The 20,235-nt window shown below is 59.3% G+C and overlaps 1 protein-coding gene across 1 annotated transcript; it reads left to right on the forward strand.

Annotated features, from left to right (window-relative positions):
• Nucleotides 1-9,415: 9,415 nt before the first annotated feature.
• On the forward strand, nucleotides 9,416-18,538 carry SKOR1 (SKI family transcriptional corepressor 1). Its single transcript, XM_027571451.2, has 9 exons — nucleotides 9,416-9,522; nucleotides 9,744-11,943; nucleotides 13,059-13,146; nucleotides 14,075-14,182; nucleotides 14,727-14,798; nucleotides 16,204-16,278; nucleotides 16,526-16,600; nucleotides 17,114-17,179; nucleotides 17,756-18,538. Exons 1-9 carry the CDS (start codon nucleotides 9,416-9,418, stop codon nucleotides 17,848-17,850), a joined length of 2,886 nt encoding a protein of 961 aa, XP_027427252.1. The 3' UTR covers nucleotides 17,851-18,538.
• Nucleotides 18,539-20,235: the final 1,697 nt, after the last annotated feature.

The raw sequence follows: 20,235 nt of genomic DNA on the forward strand, positions 1-20,235 counted from the left end.
GTGTCATCAAAAATAAAAACTTCGGTGCTTTAAAGGACACCCTTAAGAAAGGGGAAAAGACAACTCACAGAATATATTTGCCAAACCTGTATCTGACAAGAGACTTGTACCTAGAATATATTAAGAACTCTTTCAACTCAATAATAGAACTAGAGATAACCCAATTGAAAAAGTGGGGAAAGGATTTGAACAAACGTGTCTCCAAAGAAGATGTACAAGTGGCTAATAAGCACATGAAGAGATGCTCAAAATCATTAGTCATTAGAGAAATACAAGTCAAAACCACAATGAGATACTATTTCACACCCACAAAGATAGCTATTGTTATAGAAAAAAAAAAAAAAGAGATGATGGGGTGCCTGGTGGTCCAGTCGGTGGAGCGTCTGACTCTTGGTTTTGACTCAGAATGACTGGTTCTTAATTCTTGAGTAACTATGGTGAACATCCATCTGCATCTGCAGAGGGAGGAGGCTGAGGGGGCCCTTCTCTGGGGAGGCCCCATCTCTCCTGGGGAAAGAAGGATAATCATTTCTCCCAACCAGGAAAGCCAGTAGGGTGCCAACTAATGTTCAGGTGGTGACCTCAGGGTCGTGAGATTGTATCAGGGCTTTGTGCTCAGTAGGGAGTCTGCTTGAGATTCTCTTTCTCCCTCTGCCCTTCCCCACCCCCTGACACACATGTTGGCATGCCCTAAATAAATAAATAAATAAATAAAATCTTTTTTAAAAGAGAGAGCTGATAATAAGTATTGTCAAGGATGTAGAAAAATCAGAATCCTCATATATTGCTGTTAGAATGTAAAATTGCAGTGCTTTGGAAAAAATCTGATGGTTTCTTAAAAGGTTAAGTGTAGAGTTATTAAATGACCCAGCAATTCTACCACTAGATGTATATTCAAGAGAAATTACAACCACACACACACATACACACACACTAAAACATACAACCACACAAATTACTTGCACATGAATGTTCATACCAGCCTCATTTATAATAGCCAAGAAATGGAAACAACGCAAATATTCATCAATGGATGAACAGATAAACAAAATAAGGGATACCAATACAAAGGAATATTATTTGACGGTAAAAAAGGATAAAGCACTGATCCAAGCTACAACATGGATGAACCTTAAAAACATTATGTGAAATGAAAGAAGCCGGTCACAAAAGACCACACATGGTGTGTTTCCATTAGATGAAATGTTGAGAACTGGCAAATATATAGAAGCAAAAAGTAGTGGGGGTGGGGGGCTGTGGGGTGATCGCTAATAGGGCTGGGAGGGTGGGGGGCTGTGGGGTGGTCGCTAAGAGGGCTGGGAGGGTGGGGGCTGTGGGATGATCACTAATGGGTACAAGGTTTTTCTTTGGGGTGATAAATATGTTCTAAAATTGATGGTTGCACAACTCTTTGAATATACAAAAACCATTGAATTGTACACTTTAAATAGGTGAATTGTGTGGTATGTGAATTACACCTTAGTAAAGCTTGACCTGTCCCAGCACCTGGACTCCACCAATGTTCAGGCAGCCATCTGGAAGTGATCGGAGGTTGTCGAGGAGGGGAAAACTCATATATGCTGAGCATCCACTCTGTCACGTGCTTTGTGCAGGCTGAGACTACGGGAAGGATATCCAGGACCCAGAAAGAAAATGTCTCCTTAAATTTTGCACCCTAGGCACCTCACTCTAGCCCAGATCTGAGTATGTGCCATACACCCAGCAGCTTATTTAATCATTATAACATCGCCGTAACACCTTTATGACTACTCCACTGATGCGGGTTTGAAGACCCAGAGCAGAACTGGGATTTGAACCCAGGTCTTGCTGCCTCCAGAGTCTGTCCTCTTTCCAGCCCTCCCCCACCAAGCTGAGTGGAAAGAGGCCCTGGGAAGGAAGCCCCTTACAACCAAGGAGAGCTCAGCAAGCCCACCAGCTGCTCCCCACCTGCCTGCCAGGACCTATCCCCACCTCTTTTTTGAAAAGATTGATTGATTGATTGATTGATTGATTGATTGATTTAGGAGAGAGAGAGTGTGTGTGCCGGGGAAAGGGCAAAGGGAGAGGGAAAGAGAATTTCAAGCAGACTCTACCCTGAGCGAGGTGGCCGAGGTGGGGCTCCATCTCAGGAGGCAGGACTGACCTCAGGACCCTGACCTGAGCTGAAACCAATAGTTAGCTGACTGAGTCACCCGGGCACCCCTATCCCCACCTTTCAAGAGAGCAAGCCTTTGGGGGCTCTACCTGAGGAGCCTTGCCTGAACCTGTGAGGATGGTGGGAATCCCAGGACCTCCTAGACATCACCAGGGAGCACAGAACCTTTTACTCTTGAAGAACCAATTGGCCACTAGACACCAAGTGTACCGTTCAGTCATTATGGCCAGCAAGTCACCTGGGACCTGGGCTGGGGCTCACAGCCTTTACGCTCAAATGCTGTTCACTCATTCAATCAACAAATATGGTGAGTACCTACTGTATGCTAGACCCTGTGTTAGGCCCCCCGGGAATACGATAGCAAATAAAACATTCCAGGGAGAGATTCAGAAAATACTCACAAATAAATAACTACTTGGGAAGTATTAACTGGTGAGCAATCTAATGATGAAAACAAAACAGTACGAGACAGAGGGATGTGGGCCCAGGGAAGGAGGTAGGCTTAGAGGAGGCCCAGTGTTGTGTCCAGGAGAGCTCTCTGAGACTTCTGAAAGGCAGACACTGGAAAGAGAAGTGAAGCCAGCCTGCTCTGTGGGTCAGAAGTCTCTAGGTGCCATTGCATTTTCTTGGTGTATTTCTTCCAGTTGGTAGGAAGTTTCTGCGTGCCCACAGTCTCCCCATGCTAAGGACCTTGGAAAGAGGCTTGTGGCTAAGCTGGCGCTGACCAGAGGGGAGCCATTGGAGGGGAGGATAGTTGGGAAATGAGCAGGGACTCAAACTAGAGATCTGGAGGGAGAGGGGGCTTTGGGGCCAGCCCAGCCACTTGCCCATCCTCTTCCCATATACCTCTGCTCAGGTCTTGGAGGCTTCTAAGTCTGGTTGAGGCAAAGAAATCTGGTGCTGGGCTCCCCACTCAGGCCTTCCCAGCCTAACTTGCTTCCGCAAGGGCAGAGCAAACCCCAGGATGAGCAGAACCAGGCCTTACAACCTTCGAACCTTTCCCAAAGCTTCTTGGCTCCGGAATCTACATTAGCCCCGGTGCTCAGGTCCCACTCCCCACCCCTCAGGGCTCCAGAAGAGAGATGAGCCTCCTGAGTGGGTCAATCCTTCACTCTCAAAAGGTGCTGGACAGTGTGCCCATCCTACAGATGCAGACAGATACTGAAGCCAAGTGAAGGTCCAAGTGGTTAAGGGAAGAACTGGCTCTGGGCCTCAACTTCCCTTGCTCTTTCCGATGACCAGGAGCTGGGAGGCTTCCGCTGGGAGGAGCGCTGGCCTGGCCTCTGATTACAAAGAGCCAGGTCTGGGCGACAGAAACCCAGAGTGTGCAGCCTCCGGCAAGTCCCGGCCCTCCCGGAGCCTCAGGCCTCCCGGCCGCACCCAGAGTGAGGTGGGCGGGTAGCTCCGAGCACAGTTACGCTGGTTCTGGGGTCCCTGCCTCCCTGGCGACCTCACCACTGCTCTCTGACTGCGGCCCAGCAGGCCCCGCCCAGTCACCTTCATGGGCTCGGGCTGAGGCCGCCGGACGGGGTTCGGGTCTATCTGGCCGTCGGATTAATATCCAGATATTAAGTAAACAATAAATTAGCAAAACTACAAGAAAATTTTACAGCCCTTTGCATTTGGCAATCATTGAGTGTTAATTAGAAATTCATTACAATTAAAACCCTGCCTAAACAGGGCCTGCGCGCCTTAATTACATCTGATTTTTAATTCAGAATACGTGTTTACACAGTAAGCGCTACGTACCCCATGATTATCCCCAATCCTCTTTATACTGTACTAATTATGTAAATTAAACCTAATTAACTGACGAAAACTGCCGTTAATTCAACTGGTAAAAGATATGTGTTTGCGGAGAAGGCGCGGCCGCCCGGCCCCAGCCCTTGCGGGAGCCGGAATGAGCTCCCGGGCGCCAGGCCGCGTGGACGCGACGCCGGGGACGCGGAGGCAGAGCGGATCCGGCGGGGGGCGGCGGATCACGTGATCCGGAGTCCGGCCCTCCGACCTCAGTGCCACCCCGCAATGGATAAAAGAGAGAATCCGCGCTAATGGGGGTCAGAAAGACCAAGGGCACTGAGTGCCGCGGGCTTCCCAGTCTCTGCACTGGGCTGCAGGATCCACAGCTCCGTCTGAGGAAGACCGGTCCCATCCTCCCCCGTCTGAGCCCGAGTTCAAGTCCCCAGCGCTGCCCCGCACTGGCTGCCCGAACCTGAGCAAGTGACCTGGCATTGCTAGGCCTGTTTCCTCTGCACGACGTGTTGTGTGATAATAAAAGCTCCTCGTGAGCTGCGCGGCCCTGCACATCCCTTATCTTCCCATCACTAAGTGAGGTTCTCCCAGCAGCGTGCAAGGTACATTTGGCGTCTGGGAAATCAGTCTGCGTCCCTTATTGCCTGGGGAATCTGGGTGGGTTGGCTTTCACTGCCTGACCTTCAGTTTCCTGCCTGTAAAATGGGAATAAATGATCCCTACCTATTCCCATGGCCGTTGTGAGAACCGGCTGTGCAACTGTAAAATGCGGTTCATGGTGATACTAACCAACCGGATGCTGGTCCAGAGACGAGCCCAGACCCGACCCCCGAGACCCGCTCACCGGAGACCACTACCCCCCAAGCGAGGGATGTCACCTCCCCAGCCTCTCTCCACGCGCCTGCAGTCTTTCTCCAGCTCAGATCCTGGATGGAGCGTTGGGTGGGTCTGCGAAGCCGGTCTTGGGTGCAGGGAGCTGTCCGCAGCTTGGTGCTGAACGGAGATGCAGGGGCGACCCTAAGTGCTGAACAGAGACGCAGGGGCGACCCCTGAACGGCCTCAGTGGCACAACCCGGGGAGGGAACTTTTGTATGAGAAGTCCCCGGGGGCCCTGGGGCCCGGCTGCCGGAAACGCCCCAGAGGTCGGCCCCGGAGGCGCTGTTGGCCCTCTCAGTACAATAGAGGCAGGACAGGCAGGCCTTGCCCCTCCTCTTTCCACTCCCACCTCCCCACTACCCCGGGGGCGTCCTGGCTCCGCGATCGTTGTCACTACCACACCGAATTCTGAGATGCCTTTTAAAAAATCATTAGGAGCCTAAGAATAATTACCGAACGGGATTGTAATTATGGGATGGGGGAGGCCGGGCAGAGGGAAGGGGGATGAGCAGGTGGAGGGTGGGGGTGGCTTTCGGACTGGGATGGAAAATGGGTTCCTGTTTACCTCGGAGGGAAGTGTAACGGGGCGGGGGAGGGTAAAGAGAGGTAGAGTTAGAGCGGGACAGAAGCAAAGCCTGGGAAAGACACATTAATGGAGGGAACAGAGGCAGAGAAAAGGGCTGAGCAGATTCTGAGAGAAAAGAAAGGCAAGGAGGTCCAAGAGAGAGAAAGACGGAAACCGAGGAAGGTGAAAGAGCAAGAGGCCGCTCTAGAAGGGACCCCGCAGAGCAGACAGAACCCTTAAACTTGGGGGTAGTTTTTGAGGCCTCCGATAACATGTTAGCCAAGGGGAGGAGGTGACAAACGAGTCAGGCCGGGCCCCCTCTCTCCAAGGGCAAGGCCTGGGCCATCCGTTCGCTCCCCCCAGAGGATTCTCCCAGGGTCCCTGCGAGCCAGGGGAGAAGAGAAAAACGAGAGGAGAGAAGTGGACTGATGAAGGAGAAGGAGTGACGAACCCCAGAGGAGGCGGAAGGCAGGAGAGGAGAGGGCCTGTAACCCAGAGCGAAAGGGAAAACGAGGGGGCGGGGGTGAGGGCGACCCCGCGCCGCTGGCCGTCGAAGATTTATGGCGCCGTTCCGGTTCCAAGGACGGACTGCGCTAGCCGCTGCTGCCAACGTCGGAAGCCGCAGTGGCCGCTGCGCCCCCTGCCCGGGCGGCCCGCCGCGCCCCGGGCCATTCCTGCCATTATTAACTTCTGTTTGATTAGGGTAATTGTTCAAACTTAGGCTGGACAGTATGATTAATTACAGTTTAATTAACGTGTCCATTAAGGACACTTAATGCCATGGGGGGGTGCGAGGGGGCGCCCGGGTATGAACAAATAGGGAGGGGGTGAGACGTAACTCGAATGAAGTCGAGACGGAGATTGAAAGGGAGAACACGGTGACCCAAAGGGGTAGTGTGGGGAAAGAATAGTGAAGACAGAAACCTACAGGCAGAGAGAGGAGAGAAGGGTGGAGAGAAATGGAGCTTTGCAAAGAAAGACGATGCCAAGGGGTGTCTGCAGCATCAGGGGCCTAAACCCCTACCACGGGGGAACTGAGGTAGCAGGAGAGCTGCTAGAAGATTCTAGCAGCCACCTAGAAAGTAGTTGACCCCCGCTATCTCCCACCGATGACTTAGTTCCTACCCTGGGCAGGTCGCTCTTGGTGGAGGGAGGCAATCACGGGGGGGGGGGAGGGGTGGCCCAAATCCAATTCCACCGCTTAGTGAAGGAGTCGCCCCTCCCCAGGCTGGAGCTGTCCTGACGCCTTCCAACCAAATCAGAAGCGGTGGGGAAGTTGATTCTGCCCCTTCCCAGCTACCCAGCCCCCATAGTCCACACCCTTATCTCTGCCCCAGCTGGCCGCTGGTTACCCAACTGGCTCCCCGGGGCCACTCTCGGGATCCACTGCTTTGGCCCAAAAGTGCGATGCCCTTCCTCACGCCCCTTCCTCTAGCGCCTTCCTCAGCCCAGTCAACCGGCCCTGGCCCAGACAACTCCTGGCCCTTAGGCGCGGAGCGCTGGACCCTCCCCACTTCGTTCAGGGAGGCAAACTTTGCGGCCCCAGGCCCTTCCTCCCTCCTGTCCCCTTTGGCGAGCATGGGCCGCAGGTGCCGGGCGCAGGGCGCAGGTGTGCGGCCGCTTACCTGGGGCGCGCAGGCCCGGGAGCTGCAGGAGGCGGCGGGCGCGGCGCGTGGCCCGCGGGCTAGAGGACCCCGGGAGGGCGCGAGTGACTGCGCGGGCGGTGGGTGTGGCGCCCCGGCTCGCAGCTGTCAGGCGCGCCCGCCCCGCGCCGGCCTCGCCACTCGGGCTGTGACCGCGCCGTGCCCGTCGCCGCGCCATGCGCTCCAGGCTTCGGCCTCGGCTCCGGGCCCGTCCGGGGCCTCGGGGGCAGCGGCGCAGGGCACACATCTTCGCTCACGGGGCCCTGGCGTCCCGCGCCCGCTGAGAGCGGGCGCCGCGCGGGAGGGGCCAGCGGGGCCGCGGGTGTGAGCGCGAGGAGCCCGGGAGCGCGGCTGTGCGCGCGCGCGGGGAGGGGCCGCGCCGTCACCCGGAGAGCCCAGCGGATCCCGGACTCCCGCCCGCCGCTCCGCCCGCCGCGCGCCTCCTCTCACCGCTCGCCCGGCTCCAGCCGCCGCCGCCGCACGGTGAGTACCCGCGTCCGGTCGCCCGCAGCCCCCGCGCCCTGCCCCTACACCTTTTTTCGTTTAGTTCCGATTTGGGTTCTTGTGGCTGTTGTTCTTATTATTATACCTGAAGACTCCATCGCCTCACTCCCACTGCCGTCCGCCTCCCGCCTCGTCGCCCTCTCCAAGCTCATCCCTCAAGCCCCAGGAGCCGGAGAGGGCCCCGCAAGCAGCCCTGGCGGCTGCTCCTGGCCGCTGCGTACAGCTCATTGCCCGGGCTTTCCGCTCTGGCCCTCGAAATTCGGTTCCTTTCCTAGGGCCCCCCTTCTCCTGGCTCTGGGGCCCAGAGCCCCCTCCACTCCGGAAAAGCCCGCGGGGCCCCCAGACCCTCAGCTTGGGGAGGACGCGCTCTGCTCTGAGGAGCATCCTTCACTGCATGCGGGCAGGGCACACTTGCCGGTTTCGGAAAACCGAGAAGACATCGTCATTTCCCAGAGCCGCGGAGCCCCCCGTCACCTCCCCAAGCCCGCCTGAGAGCTCTTCAGGGGGGTGCGGGGCTTGCGTCGGCTGGGGAGTTAGGACAGTGTTTTTGCCTCCTAAGATGTTACAAGGGACTTCAACGTGAAAGGAGGGTCAACTTGTTTCAATTCGATCCGCGGAGATAAAGATGAAACAGATAACAGATAAATAGCTTGATACTTGAAGAAGGTATGAAGACAGATGGGAGAAAGAGGAGCGAGCTGGGAGAGACAGGCAGCTCAGGGACAGATAAGATCGACAGATCAGGGGGCACCTAGACAAACAGGGAGGGGAAGAGACAGAAGAGGAGCCCAGTCTCTTCGATGAAGGCTTTTGAACTCGGATCCCCCGTCTCGCTGGAGCTGCCCCTCTGAAAATGGATTTGCCTTTCCCGACGAGTTTAGGGGAGGGGCCCGCCGGCTTGAGCTGCCTGGGCCTCAGGAGCGCCTGCAGCCGTGGGCTGGATGAGAGCCTTCGGTGTCTGAGGACACATGGCCGGGCCAGGCGACCTAGAGGGCCCCGAACATCAGTCCCTGGGTCCTCCTGCTGCTGAGATCCACGGGAGAGGCTGCCTCCCTGCCTGGGCCAGAGATCAAAGTGCGGGACCTTGTGGCTTCGAACACCGGCCAGGATTCCTCTCAACCCATATGAACTGGGACAGCCCGGCTTGAAGTATACTCAAAGAGGAGACGCCCCCAAAAGAGGAAGCCCAGAGCCCGGAGAGACTGCGCTTGGCCTGAGCAGGAAAGGCATATCTGAAGAAGGAGGAAAACTTAGGGAATGGGCTGTTAGGAGCAAAGGAGAAGTGGCTCCAGAGAAACTTCCTCGAGAACCCCTCTGTCCCCACGCGCTAACCCGGATGGAAAACAGCCTTGGTCCGGAACGCAGCTAAAAATGCAGAAAATGTGGTTAGGAACTGCGTGACCCTGGTTCCACTGATGGCTGGGGGAAAAAAAACGGTTTGTATTTCCAGCCAGAATCTTTCTGCTCAACGAACGCGAGGCTCCGGGCGTGAGAGGAGAAGCTCGGGTTTGTGGAAACCAGTGCTGTTATTCCGAGGAACCGGCTTGGCACGGAACTGGGTGCGGTGGGGGCCGCCCTGGGGCTAGGCGCGCACAGCGTGCTTTGGAGATACGGGTTCAGCACCGCGAACAGCGGTCGTCTCAGCCTCCTCCCCCCCACCCCCCCGCCAAAGGCCTCCAGACCCTCCTCCTTCTCCTTGTCCCCCCCGCCCCCTGCTGTCTGGAGATGGGCAGTGACCGCCCCTCCCCCCCCCGTCCGTACCCCTCCCAGCGCCTCCCCCGCCCGCCCGCGTGCATGCGCGACTGAGCAGAGGGGCAGCCTGTCCCCGAAGTCCGGGCTTCAGGACCCGGGCGGGTAGGGCAGGCTGCGAGGGTAGCTAAAGGTGCACGGATCTGGACGTTGGGAAGCCTGGGTTAGGCAATGGCTTTGCTGTGTGGCCTTGGGCAAGTCACTCTCCGTCTCTGGGCCCCACTTCCTCCACAATCCGAAAACAAAATTGGGTTCCTAGCTGCCGGGGCATTCCTGAGGTCTCAATTACTCCTTCTTCTCCCCCAAGCCCCGGGGGCTTTTGTTGTGGCGCCAGCACGAGTCTGAACAACAAAAGACCCCCGTCCAGGGGGCGAAGGAGCTGGGGACTCCCCATAGCCAAGTTTCCCCGCGCGCCCAACTCGGCGCACCCCGCTGGGCGGGCCGAGCCACGGTGGCACTGAAAATGGCTCATCTGCTCTCTACTTTCTCTGTTTCGCAGGAGCGGCGGCATGGAGGCTCTCACCACTCAGCTGGGGCCGGGGCGCGAGGGCAACTCCTCACCCAACTCGAAGCAGGAGCTGCAACCCTACTCGGGCTCCAGCGCTCTCAAACCCAACCAGGTGGGCGAGACGTCGCTGTACGGGGTGCCTATCGTGTCTCTGGTCATCGACGGCCAGGAGCGCCTTTGCCTGGCGCAGATCTCCAACACTCTCCTCAAGAACTACAGCTATAATGAGATCCACAACCGCCGTGTGGCCCTGGGCATCACGTGCGTGCAGTGCACGCCAGTGCAGCTGGAGATTCTGCGTCGGGCCGGGGCCATGCCGATCTCCTCGCGCCGCTGCGGTATGATCACGAAGCGCGAGGCCGAACGCCTGTGCAAGTCGTTCCTGGGCGAGCATAAGCCACCCAAGCTGCCCGAGAACTTCGCCTTCGATGTGGTGCACGAGTGCGCGTGGGGCTCGCGTGGCAGCTTCATCCCCGCGCGTTACAACAGCTCGCGTGCCAAGTGCATCAAGTGCGGCTACTGCAGCATGTACTTCTCGCCTAACAAGTTCATCTTCCACTCGCACCGCACACCCGACGCCAAGTACACGCAGCCCGACGCCGCCAACTTCAACTCGTGGCGCCGTCATCTCAAACTCAGTGACAAGTCGGCCACAGACGAACTGAGCCACGCTTGGGAGGACGTCAAGGCCATGTTCAATGGCGGCACCCGCAAGCGGACTTTCTCGCTGCAAGGAGGCGGCGGCGGCGCTAATGGCGGGTCGGGTGGGCAGGGGAAGGGTGGTGCTGGCGGCGGGGGCGGCCCGGGGTGCGGTGCAGAGATGGCCCCAGGCCCGCCGCCCCACAAAACCCTGCGCTGTGGCGAAGACGAGGCCACCGGGCCTCCTGGGCCGCCTCCTCCCCATCCGCAGCGGGGACTTGGTCTAGCGGCGGGAGCCGGCGGCCCGCCGGGCCCTGGAGCGCCTGGTGGCGGCGCCGGCGTACGCAGCTACCCAGTGATCCCAGTGCCCAGTAAGGGCTTTGGCCTCTTGCAAAAACTGCCCCCGCCGCTTTTCCCTCATCCCTATGGCTTCCCCACGGCCTTCGGCCTCTGCCCCAAAAAGGACGACCCGGTGCTAGGCGCGGGCGAACCCAAGGGAGGCCCAGGCACCGGGAGCGGCGCGGGCGCGGGCACTGGCGGAGGCGCGGGCGGGCCAGGATCCGGCCACTTGCCCCCCGGGGCAGGCCCTGGCCCGGGTGGTGGCGCCATGTTCTGGGGTCACCAGCCCTCTGGGGCAGCCAAGGACGCAGCGGCCGTGGCTGCAGCGGCCGCCGCCGCCACCGTGTACCCGACGTTTCCCATGTTCTGGCCGGCAGCAGGCAGCCTCCCGGTGCCGCCCTATCCAGCTGCGCAGAGCCAAGCCAAGGCCGTGGCGGCTGCCGTGGCGGCGGCAGCGGCGGCGGCGGCGGCGGCTGCCGGCAGCGGCGGCCCCGAGTCGCTGGACGGTGCCGAGCCGGCCAAGGAGGGCGGCCTGGGCGCAGAGGAGCGCTGTCCGAGCGCGCTGTCCCGCGGGCCGCTGGACGAGGAAGGCGCGGACGAGGCGCTGCCGCCGCCTCTGGCCCCACTGCCCCCGCCACCTCCGCCCGCACGCAAAGGCTCCTATGTGTCGGCCTTCCGACCTGTGGTCAAGGACGCCGAGAGCATCGCCAAGCTCTACGGTAGCGCCCGCGACGCGTACGGCGCCGGGCCTGCTCGGGGGCCGGGGCCGGGCGCGGGGTCCGGCGGCGGTTACGTGAGCCCAGACTTTCTGAGCGAGGGCAGCTCCAGCTACCACTCCGCCTCGCCCGACGTGGACACTGCTGACGAGCCCGAGGTGGACGTGGAGTCCAACCGCTTCCCCGACGATGAGGGCGCTCCAGACGACGCCGAGCCGGGCGTACCCAGTGCGCCCAGCACGGGAGGCGGCCCGGACGCCGACCAGCCCGCAGGGCCCCCGTCTACCACCTCCTCGGGCGCCGACGGTCCCACAGACTCCCCAGACAGCGGCAGCCCCCGCCCCCGGCGCCGCCCAGGGCTGCCCGCAGCCAGCCGGTCAACATTTGGGGACCTGGCGGCCGACGACGTGGTGCGGAGACCTGAGAGGAGCCCGCCGAGCGGCGGCTATGAGCTGCGAGAGCCTTGCGGGCCGCTGGGGGGCCCCGCGCCGGCCAAGGTGAGCCCCGCGCCCGCCTCGCTGGTGGCGCCTCCCCGCTTTCCCCTCGGCACCTCGGGGATGTGGGGCAGGCACTGTCCAAATTAGGGACGGGAATTGTGTTCCGAGCAGGTGTTAGAGCGGCAGGCCCCAGCTGCTCTGGGTAGGCCCAGCTTCGGTAGCGCTGCGGACCTTGCCGGGACCTCCGAGTGAGGGTTTCGGAAAATCCGGGGGTGTGTGGGGGCGCAGCAGGCCTGTGAAACGGGTGTGCTACGTTTTCTGTTGGGTGGGGGGAGGGGAGGTGGAGACAGGCAGAGACCTTCAGCAAAACAGACAGAAAGAGAGAAATAAAAGGGGTCTGGGGAAAGAAGGCGGAGCAGAGAAAGGGACCCAACGCCAGAGAAAAGCGCACGCGGGGCTGGGCCATGGCACACGCACTCAGATGCGGATCAGGGTCCCGGGGAAGACAAGCTGATGGGGAGAGGAGAGGACGGCGTCTCCCTCAAGCGGGGCCCCAGTAGGACCGGCCCCGGAGTCTTCCTCCACCCCAACGGGTAGTTTTCTGAATCCCTTTGAACTCAGGCCTTGGGAACCGCAGGGTTCATGGTAGGCAGCTGTCAAGACGGCTTGCGGGGCGGGAGAGGGGCTCCCAGGTTGGCTGGGCCACGGGTTCGGGTCGGGGCTGTGCAACTAAGCCGAAATCGTTGGCCATTTGAAAGTGGGTGCGCACACTTGTACATTTCCATTAGGTCCATTAAAATACGAATCATTAGCTGGATGCGAAAGGCGTCATTTATGCGGGGACTGGGTGAGGGCTGGTGGAAGATGCCGAAAAGGAGATGGGCGAAGTGGGGGGGGGGGGGGGCCGCTGTGAACAGTACTTGAGCTTGAGAGCCGCTTTGTCTTTCTGATAATTTATCGAGGACGCTAACAATGACCCTGAAACTACAACGGTGATGCGGCCTCCGAGGGCGCCAGGCTGCGCCGCGTGCCTCGTAGCCGCCCGGGGCGCTCGGGTCCCCCGGGCTAGCTGACCTCCCCTCTCAGCTCTCCCTCTCGGCCGCGACGCAGGGCCGAACGGCCCCCGAGCCGCTTCAAGCGCCCCCCTAACCGCCTGTCATTTTCGGCCGCCGCAGGTGTACGCGCCAGAGCGGGACGAGCATGTGAAGAGCGCGGCGGCGCTGGGGCCCGCGGCCTCCTACCTCTGCACCCCCGAGGCCCACGGTAACGCCCCCAGCCCCCCTGCTGAGGTCGCTGGCCAATGTGACGTGGGGACCGCGGGCGGAGGGCCGGGGCGGGGGGGGAGGGGTCCTGCGAGGGAAGACGAGAGGAGAAAAAAAGAGAGAGGCAGAGAAAGCGAAAGAAAGAGGGAGAGGGAAAGAAAAATAAAGGAAAAGGAAACTAAGCGAGAACTCCCAAATAACTTCCATCGTTTGGTCACTTGACAAACCGCCCGGTCCACCACATATACACACGCTCACGTGCACCTCACACACTGGCTTAAATCCTTTTTAAAATCGCGCCTGGCACCTCTTTCAAGTCCTCTCATTTATTCAGCAAGTGTTTTGGCCTCGACGTCCTGCTGGGCAGGCCGGGTTAGGGCGGTGGGTGCAGGTGCTCGGCTGCGCGCTTGGACACCCCTGAAGCGCCGGGTAGCTGCGGCCCAACCCGGGGGGAGCCCCGCACGTGCGCCAGGCGCCAGTGGCTCGAAGAGGAGGGGCGGAGGGCCTCGGAAATCTCGGCAGGCCGAGCCCGAAAGGACGTCTCCCCAGCCGCCACCCCGCGCGGGTCGCCGCCTGGGCCGCGTTCTCGGCGGGAGCGGCGCAGGCAGACCCGGCGGCCACGCGCGCTCGCGGTGCCCCAGTATCTGCGCGCGATGTAGGTCGCTCGTCCCTGGTGGGCTCGGCTGCTCGTCTTGTTCTTTTCCGAGGGGCTGGGGAGGGGGCGTGGAGCGCGAGATGAGCAGACCGCGCGCGGGGGAGGGGGTGCCGGGCCCAAAGCCTGAGGGTGCAAGCCCAGGCGCACAGCCGGGAACCAGCGGCGGCCACAACGCTTTTAATTAGGGCTCGGGCGCCCCGACCGTGGCAGCTCTGGCCGTATCGGGGTCACGGTTTCTTTGCTTCTCCTTGAAACTCGGTTTATTGCCTTTAAGAACCAGATAAGGAAGACAATCACTCGACCGCCGACGATTTGGAAACGAGGAAATCCTATCCAGACCAAAGGAGTATCTCCCAACCAAGTCCCGCAAATACAGACCGAGGTGAGCCCTAGGACCCTCGCGCACCAACCCCACCCGGAAGCTGGGGCACAGGTCGCCCAGGTACCCACCGGCTTCTGCTGGCGAGAGGGGCTTTCCATCGAGCGTAAGCGGCTGCTGGTCCCCTCGTGCGGCTGGCTGATACATATTTAAACAGCGCGCGAGAGAGGTGCAGGCTAGGTTTCCTGAGTTGCTTTCCTCCTTAGTGGGTTTGGGGCTCTTCCGGATAAGAGAAGGGGCTGTACTAAAAGGAAATGAGAGACACCATCACCCACATGAAGCAGGTCAGAGGGCACGTCCTGCCCTAAGATAGCCTACCTTCCCTGAGTCCACTGTCCTTCTTCAGTGGGTCACTTTGTAAAACGAGGGCTACACCCCTAAAATGATAGCTTGGAAGGTAGGTGGTACTCGATGCCTGTAACTGTCTCTTCTAAAGACAGAAGATCTGGAGCAGCTCCCTGACTTAGCACAGTTCCGGGCAGCCCACCCTTCCCCTCCCAAGGCCTCTCCCAGGACAGAACCCCTCTTATCTGCCCTTGTGTCCCAGGTGAAGATGGGCTCACCCTGGATGTCACAGGAACTCAGCTAGTGGAGAAAGATATCGAGAACCTGGCCAGAGGTGAGGTTAAATCTGTGAAATGGGGGTACACCTGCTTGGGGGGAGATGAACCCTTCTTGTAGGGGAGTGTGTGGGAAGACAGGGTTCTTGGGGAATCAATTTTCATTGAGTGGAAAGGATAATCCTCTGGGCACATGATGCTGGCACAGAGGTGTGGGGTGGGAGGGGGTGGGGAGAGTGAACCAAACCCCTAGAGGTTCATTAGAAGTTTGGATTCCCAAGGCTGGCCTATCTGGAGAGCCCAGTGAAAGAGAGCAATGAGTAATGATCCTCAGAACTTGATGCATGTGACAGATAGGGCAATCTGGGTCTCCCAACCTCACTGGAAAACAGGACTTTTTCTGAAAAGCAAGATTGCAAGGAGGCATTTATTTTAGGAATATCTGAGAGGTTAATTTTTTCCTGGAATTAATGCATAACCATCCCTCCCCCCCCCCCCCACACACACACAGCGTGCCCTAAATGGGGTGAGGATAGAGCCTGCTTTCAGAATGGGATCCTGGGGTTGCTGCTCCACCTGCAGGAGGAGCATGTGGCTTGAGGCACAGAGGAGGGAGCCTCTGACCCCACTTTGCTCCTCTACCTCCCATTTCTGTGTTTCCTCAGCACCTGCTCAGGGTGGGATTTCTCAGAGAGCCTCCCCAGGGGGAGGACCCAGATCCCAATAGCTCCATGGTCAGGGCAGCCTCTGCCATCCCTCTGTAGCTGGTTCTGAGGGCACGGAGGGGGCTTTCCACATCCACCTGCTATCCACCACACTGCCCTCAAGCAGCCCAGGGATGGGCTTGGAAAGTGGTGTGGGAAGGGGAAGAAGGATTGGTGGTATTCCACTATTCTTAGTCACAGATTATACAGGATATGCAATTACCTTCAACGTCATTGGTGCTTTATATGAGAGCTCTTAGTATGGATTTGGGGGCCTGGGACCCCCTGAAATTGTGAACAAACTGTTGTGCGTACAGGTATTTTTCAGGGCAGGGATCTAAGTCTTTGACCAGATTCACCCAGCTCGTATTATTGAAGGGAGGGACTAGGTGTGTCATTTGGAGGGGTAAGTCAAGTCCTGGGCCAGCCTCTAAGGTTAGGGAGTTGGCAACAACTTAAAGCAGCTGTCATGCTGGTTAGCGCCTGGAGCCAGGGCCTAGAAGCCCGACATGGCTTCCACCATCCTGAATTTAATTCCCCTGGGCAACCTGTTTCCTCGCCCAAATCCTTTGGAAGCAAATGGGAAAACATTGTAGAGGGCCTCTACTTCCTGGCCCCACCACTCCACAACTCCCATCTCAGGGGCTCCCGGCCAGGGCAGGACCTGCAGAACCTTGGTGCTGGTAGTTGGGGGGGGGGTAGTGGGGGACGCCAGAATCCCGCGCACCCTCCTTTACCTCCCACTCTCGCCCCCTCACAGACGAATTGCAAAAACTGCTCCTGGAGCAAATGGAGCTCCGCAAGAAACTGGAGCGAGAATTTCAGAGCCTCAAAGGTACCCCCACCCCGACCCACCTCACCCAACCTCACCCCACCTCAGCGCGAGAGCCTTCTTCGTGCGCGCCCGGAGCCCAGGCCAGGCAGCCGCTGCTGCGCGCCCCGCCCCAGCCGCCGAGCCCTGCTTTTCCGGGGCTTCCCGCTAGGCCCGAGACCGAAGGGGTGGGGGCGGGAATGGGGAGTGGGGAAACAGGGCCGAGGGAGGGGGCTGTGCGTCACAGCTCTCACTTAATCAATTTGCACAGATAATTTTCAGGATCAAATGAAGAGGGAATTGGCTTATCGAGAAGAAATGGTGCAACAGCTGCAAATTGTCAGAGGTAAGACGCGAGTCAGGTGAGCGCGTGCACGGGCCGTAACTGCCTCTCGTCTGGCAGGAGCCGCAATGTTGGCTCAGTCATTTGGATTTAAATTGAAGGTAATTTAACAATTATTTTTTTTATTTAATATCCTTTGTATACTCTGATTAGCCTCAGAATGGCAAGCGAGCCCAGCAAACGGCTTGCAGGCATCATTACATGGAGTGATTGAACTTCTTATCGCGGCAATTTCCATGGTTTCTAAATTAAAAATCGAGGCGTAAAATTACCTGGGAAGTAATGCCTAAGTTTGCTTTAATTTTGGTTAGATCCGTCTGCCTTTAAGCGCCATCCCAGGCCTTTTCCTCCCTCCGCCAGGCTGCAGTTTGGAGCGTTGATGCTCCCTCCCTCGGTCTCCCGGATTTGTTTCTTCGAGGGGCTGAGCGCTGGGGAGAGGGTGAGGCCCGGGCTGTGACCCCGGCCGGCTGGAGGGTGGTCTCATTTCCTCACCGGCCCCTCCCCCATGTCTTCCAGACACTCTGTGTAACGAGCTCGACCAAGAGCGGAAGGCGCGCTATGCCATCCAGCAGAAATTAAAAGGTGCGGATGCTGGGGAACAAAGATAGGATTTGTTGCCAGGCTCTGGCTGTGCCACTGAATGAATGAATGAGTGAATGAATGATGGCGGATGAATGGATGGTGAATGAGCTAATGAATGGATGAGTACATGGAGGGGCTAGTGAGAGGGGAAGACCAGGTCTACCTAGATCAGAAGCCGAGAGGAGGGAAATGGGGAGTTTTTTTAATGGGGAAATAATTCTAGAACGATAGAATAGGGAGAAAGAACCCCTTGAGCCCTGGGCATTGGGAAATCTGCCGTGGGATCCAAATCTGGCCGTGGGCAGATTGACTTCCCTCTTTCTGTGCCTCAGTTTCCTCTTCTGCATAATGGGGCTACTGCACCCGCGCAGTGGTTCTAAATCGCCAGGTTCTCTCGCTTACACGCCTACCTTTTTCTGATCCGTTCACTTGAGAACCCCTGAGCCAGAAGGGGTTGGGTGAGACCCCAGGCGGGCACGCGTGGGGGTGGGGGGCGAGTGGACGGAGCCGGTAGGGCGCGCGGGCGAGGCTAGGCAAGCGAGGTACTCAACCTGGCCCGCCGGACTGTCTTTCCAGAAGCCCACGACGCCCTGCACCACTTCTCCTGCAAGATGCTGACGCCCCGCCATTGCACTGGCAACTGCTCCTTCAAGCCCCCGCTGTTGCCCTAGGGCCGGCCCGGCCGCGCCCACGCGCCCTCAAGCCATGCTGCTCTCTTCTCGTAAATACCCGCGGCCGCGGCGGCCGAGAGCGAGGAACAAGCCATTCGGACACGACCGAGGTACATACAGCCTCCCGCCCGGCCGCCCTCCTCCAGGGCGCCTCGGCCCAGGGCCCCTTCTCCGTTTCCAAGTGTAAATACCACCTTGCCCCACGGTTGAACTCCAGGGCATCGGACCTCATGGGGTTAACTGGACTGAAGGGGGTAAGAAAGGGGAAAGGGGGGCCTCCCTCGCCCCACACAGCCTCGGATCCCCAATTGTGTACACACTGTAGCAACTTCGCTGGCGCTGGCCCTGCGCTCCCCCGTCCCGTCCACTTCTGAAACTTGTTCCTAATGACAAAGTGGCTATGTGCAATGGATATAAATGTACTGTGAGTCTCTCTTGGTTCAGTATTGGGTTCCGTTTTATTTATGCTGTAAATTATTTTGCTTCCTTCTCCTGGACCTACTTCCAGTCCCATTTTGCATTCCCCTTTGGGTTTTGTTTTGTCTATTTTTTTTTTTTCTTGTTAACCTTTTGATGTAACAGCACTTTAAAAAGGGCGACAACTGACTCACGAGATGGAGACCACCTTGAGCCTGTTTGGGGAGACCACCCTGTATCCGTGACTTTTGTTTTGTTTTTAATAAAAAAAGAAACCTGTCACTTCCTGGGGCTGTGGAGGTGGGAGTGCGGGGGTGGGGGGAGCGTGGGCGGCGGCGGGCTGAGGGCTGCGCAACAGGTGCGGCTCCAAGACCTCAGGCGCCAGTTCTGGGGCGCCCGGGCTGACAATCACCGGGCTCGGGTGGGCAGCAGCCAGCGCCCCGACCTCTTCCTAGTCCTTCAGGCACACCGAGTTTGCCCCCCAGGCCACCCTCTCCCCGCGTTTGGGACCCTCCCTTGAGCGTCTCCGTCCGGGATAGGAGGACTACGGCAGCCTCCTGGGTGCCACGGTCTCCGACTCTTCCCTGGAGCTCTCGCCAGGGCCGAGTGTCTAGTCGTGCCCACTTCCACGCCTGCCCCACCGGGAAGTCACCCCCATAGCTCTCAGGGACGGGACGCTGCCCGGAAGCCCAGGTTCAAGCAGAACTGCCGGGAGGCACGGGCACCTCCGACCTGGCCTGGGGGCACCGGGGTGGGCCGGGGGCGGGGGGCGAGGTACGTCGGGTGGACCTCGGCTGGGCACGCCTGGAAGGTAAGGGCGTGACTCCGTGCTCGTGCACAGATGTCCTCCTGCCTGTCCCTCCTCTACCCCCACGGAGGGAGCCCTGGCAGTTTTTAATGTTCTGTCCATTTCAGTCCGAGAGTGTGTGCGGACATGGAGCAGCGCAAGGAGCCAGGTGAGGCCCCCCTGTGCTGGAATCAGGTCGTCTCCACTGGGGGATGAGGGGTGTCAGGGTGTGTGTGACAGGGGTAGGTTCCTGGCCGCGGTTGATGAGGCCTCAGCTTGCTGCAGGCCTCTCATCTGCCTAAGTTTCCACAGCGCACCTGCTGGTTAGGCTACAGATAAAGGATAGAAACTGCACCGCACTTTTTCGGGCAGGGGGGTGGGGGGGAAGCGTGTGCTCGGAGCGGGAAAGCGCCGGGTACTGGGGCTCATTCGGTCCTGGCTTCCAGTTTCACCTCCTCGGCTGACTCGCAAGGGTGCTGTGTCGCTCCCTTTATTCCTCTAGGCCTCCGTTTTGGCCCACATAGAATAACCCTCGGGCCTCCTACCCCGGCGCGCGGGGAAGCGCTCTGGGAGGGGAGCGGAGCGCAGGGCCGCCGGTTGAGGCCCTCCGACATCCCGGGGATCTCCGTGCGCTTCTCCGGTCCCCCGCCGCGGGGCCAGCCCCTCGGGCCAGGGAGCTCTGGGCTGCGTGGGCCGGGAAGCTTGGTGGCGAGGCGTCTGGAAGGCCCGGGGCGGGGCGACGAGCAGGGGGCGCGCGGCGGGCCGCGGGGAAGGGGCGCGGGCGAGGATCCCGCGCGCGCGCGCGCGCGCGCGGCGGAGGCAGAAGGCGGGTCCCCGGAGGCCCCCCCCTCCCCCCGGCGCTGGGGCTCACAGCCCTCCTCCAGTCCCGGGATATTCCGAGGGCCAGTCACAGAGAGGACACGACAGAGATAACGGCGGTGAGGGCTCCGGCTAAACCGTGAGGTGTCGCCCAGGGAAGAAGTCACCTCGGGAGGCGCGGTGTCCCAGCAGGAACCCTCCAGGGAGCGCGAGCGTTTCCTAGGGGTGGAATGAACCAGATCAGTTCCCCACTGCACCAACGCTGACACCGAGGGCGGAGAGGAAGGGACTTGCGTGCTCAGGGCGTGCGGGAACCGGGCGGCGGGCGGATGCGCGCAACAGAGCAGGTGTTTTGGAGAGCA

Source organism: Zalophus californianus, chromosome 6 (genome assembly GCF_009762305.2).
Source record: "Zalophus californianus isolate mZalCal1 chromosome 6, mZalCal1.pri.v2, whole genome shotgun sequence".
Taxonomy (NCBI): Eukaryota; Metazoa; Chordata; class Mammalia; order Carnivora; family Otariidae; genus Zalophus; species Zalophus californianus.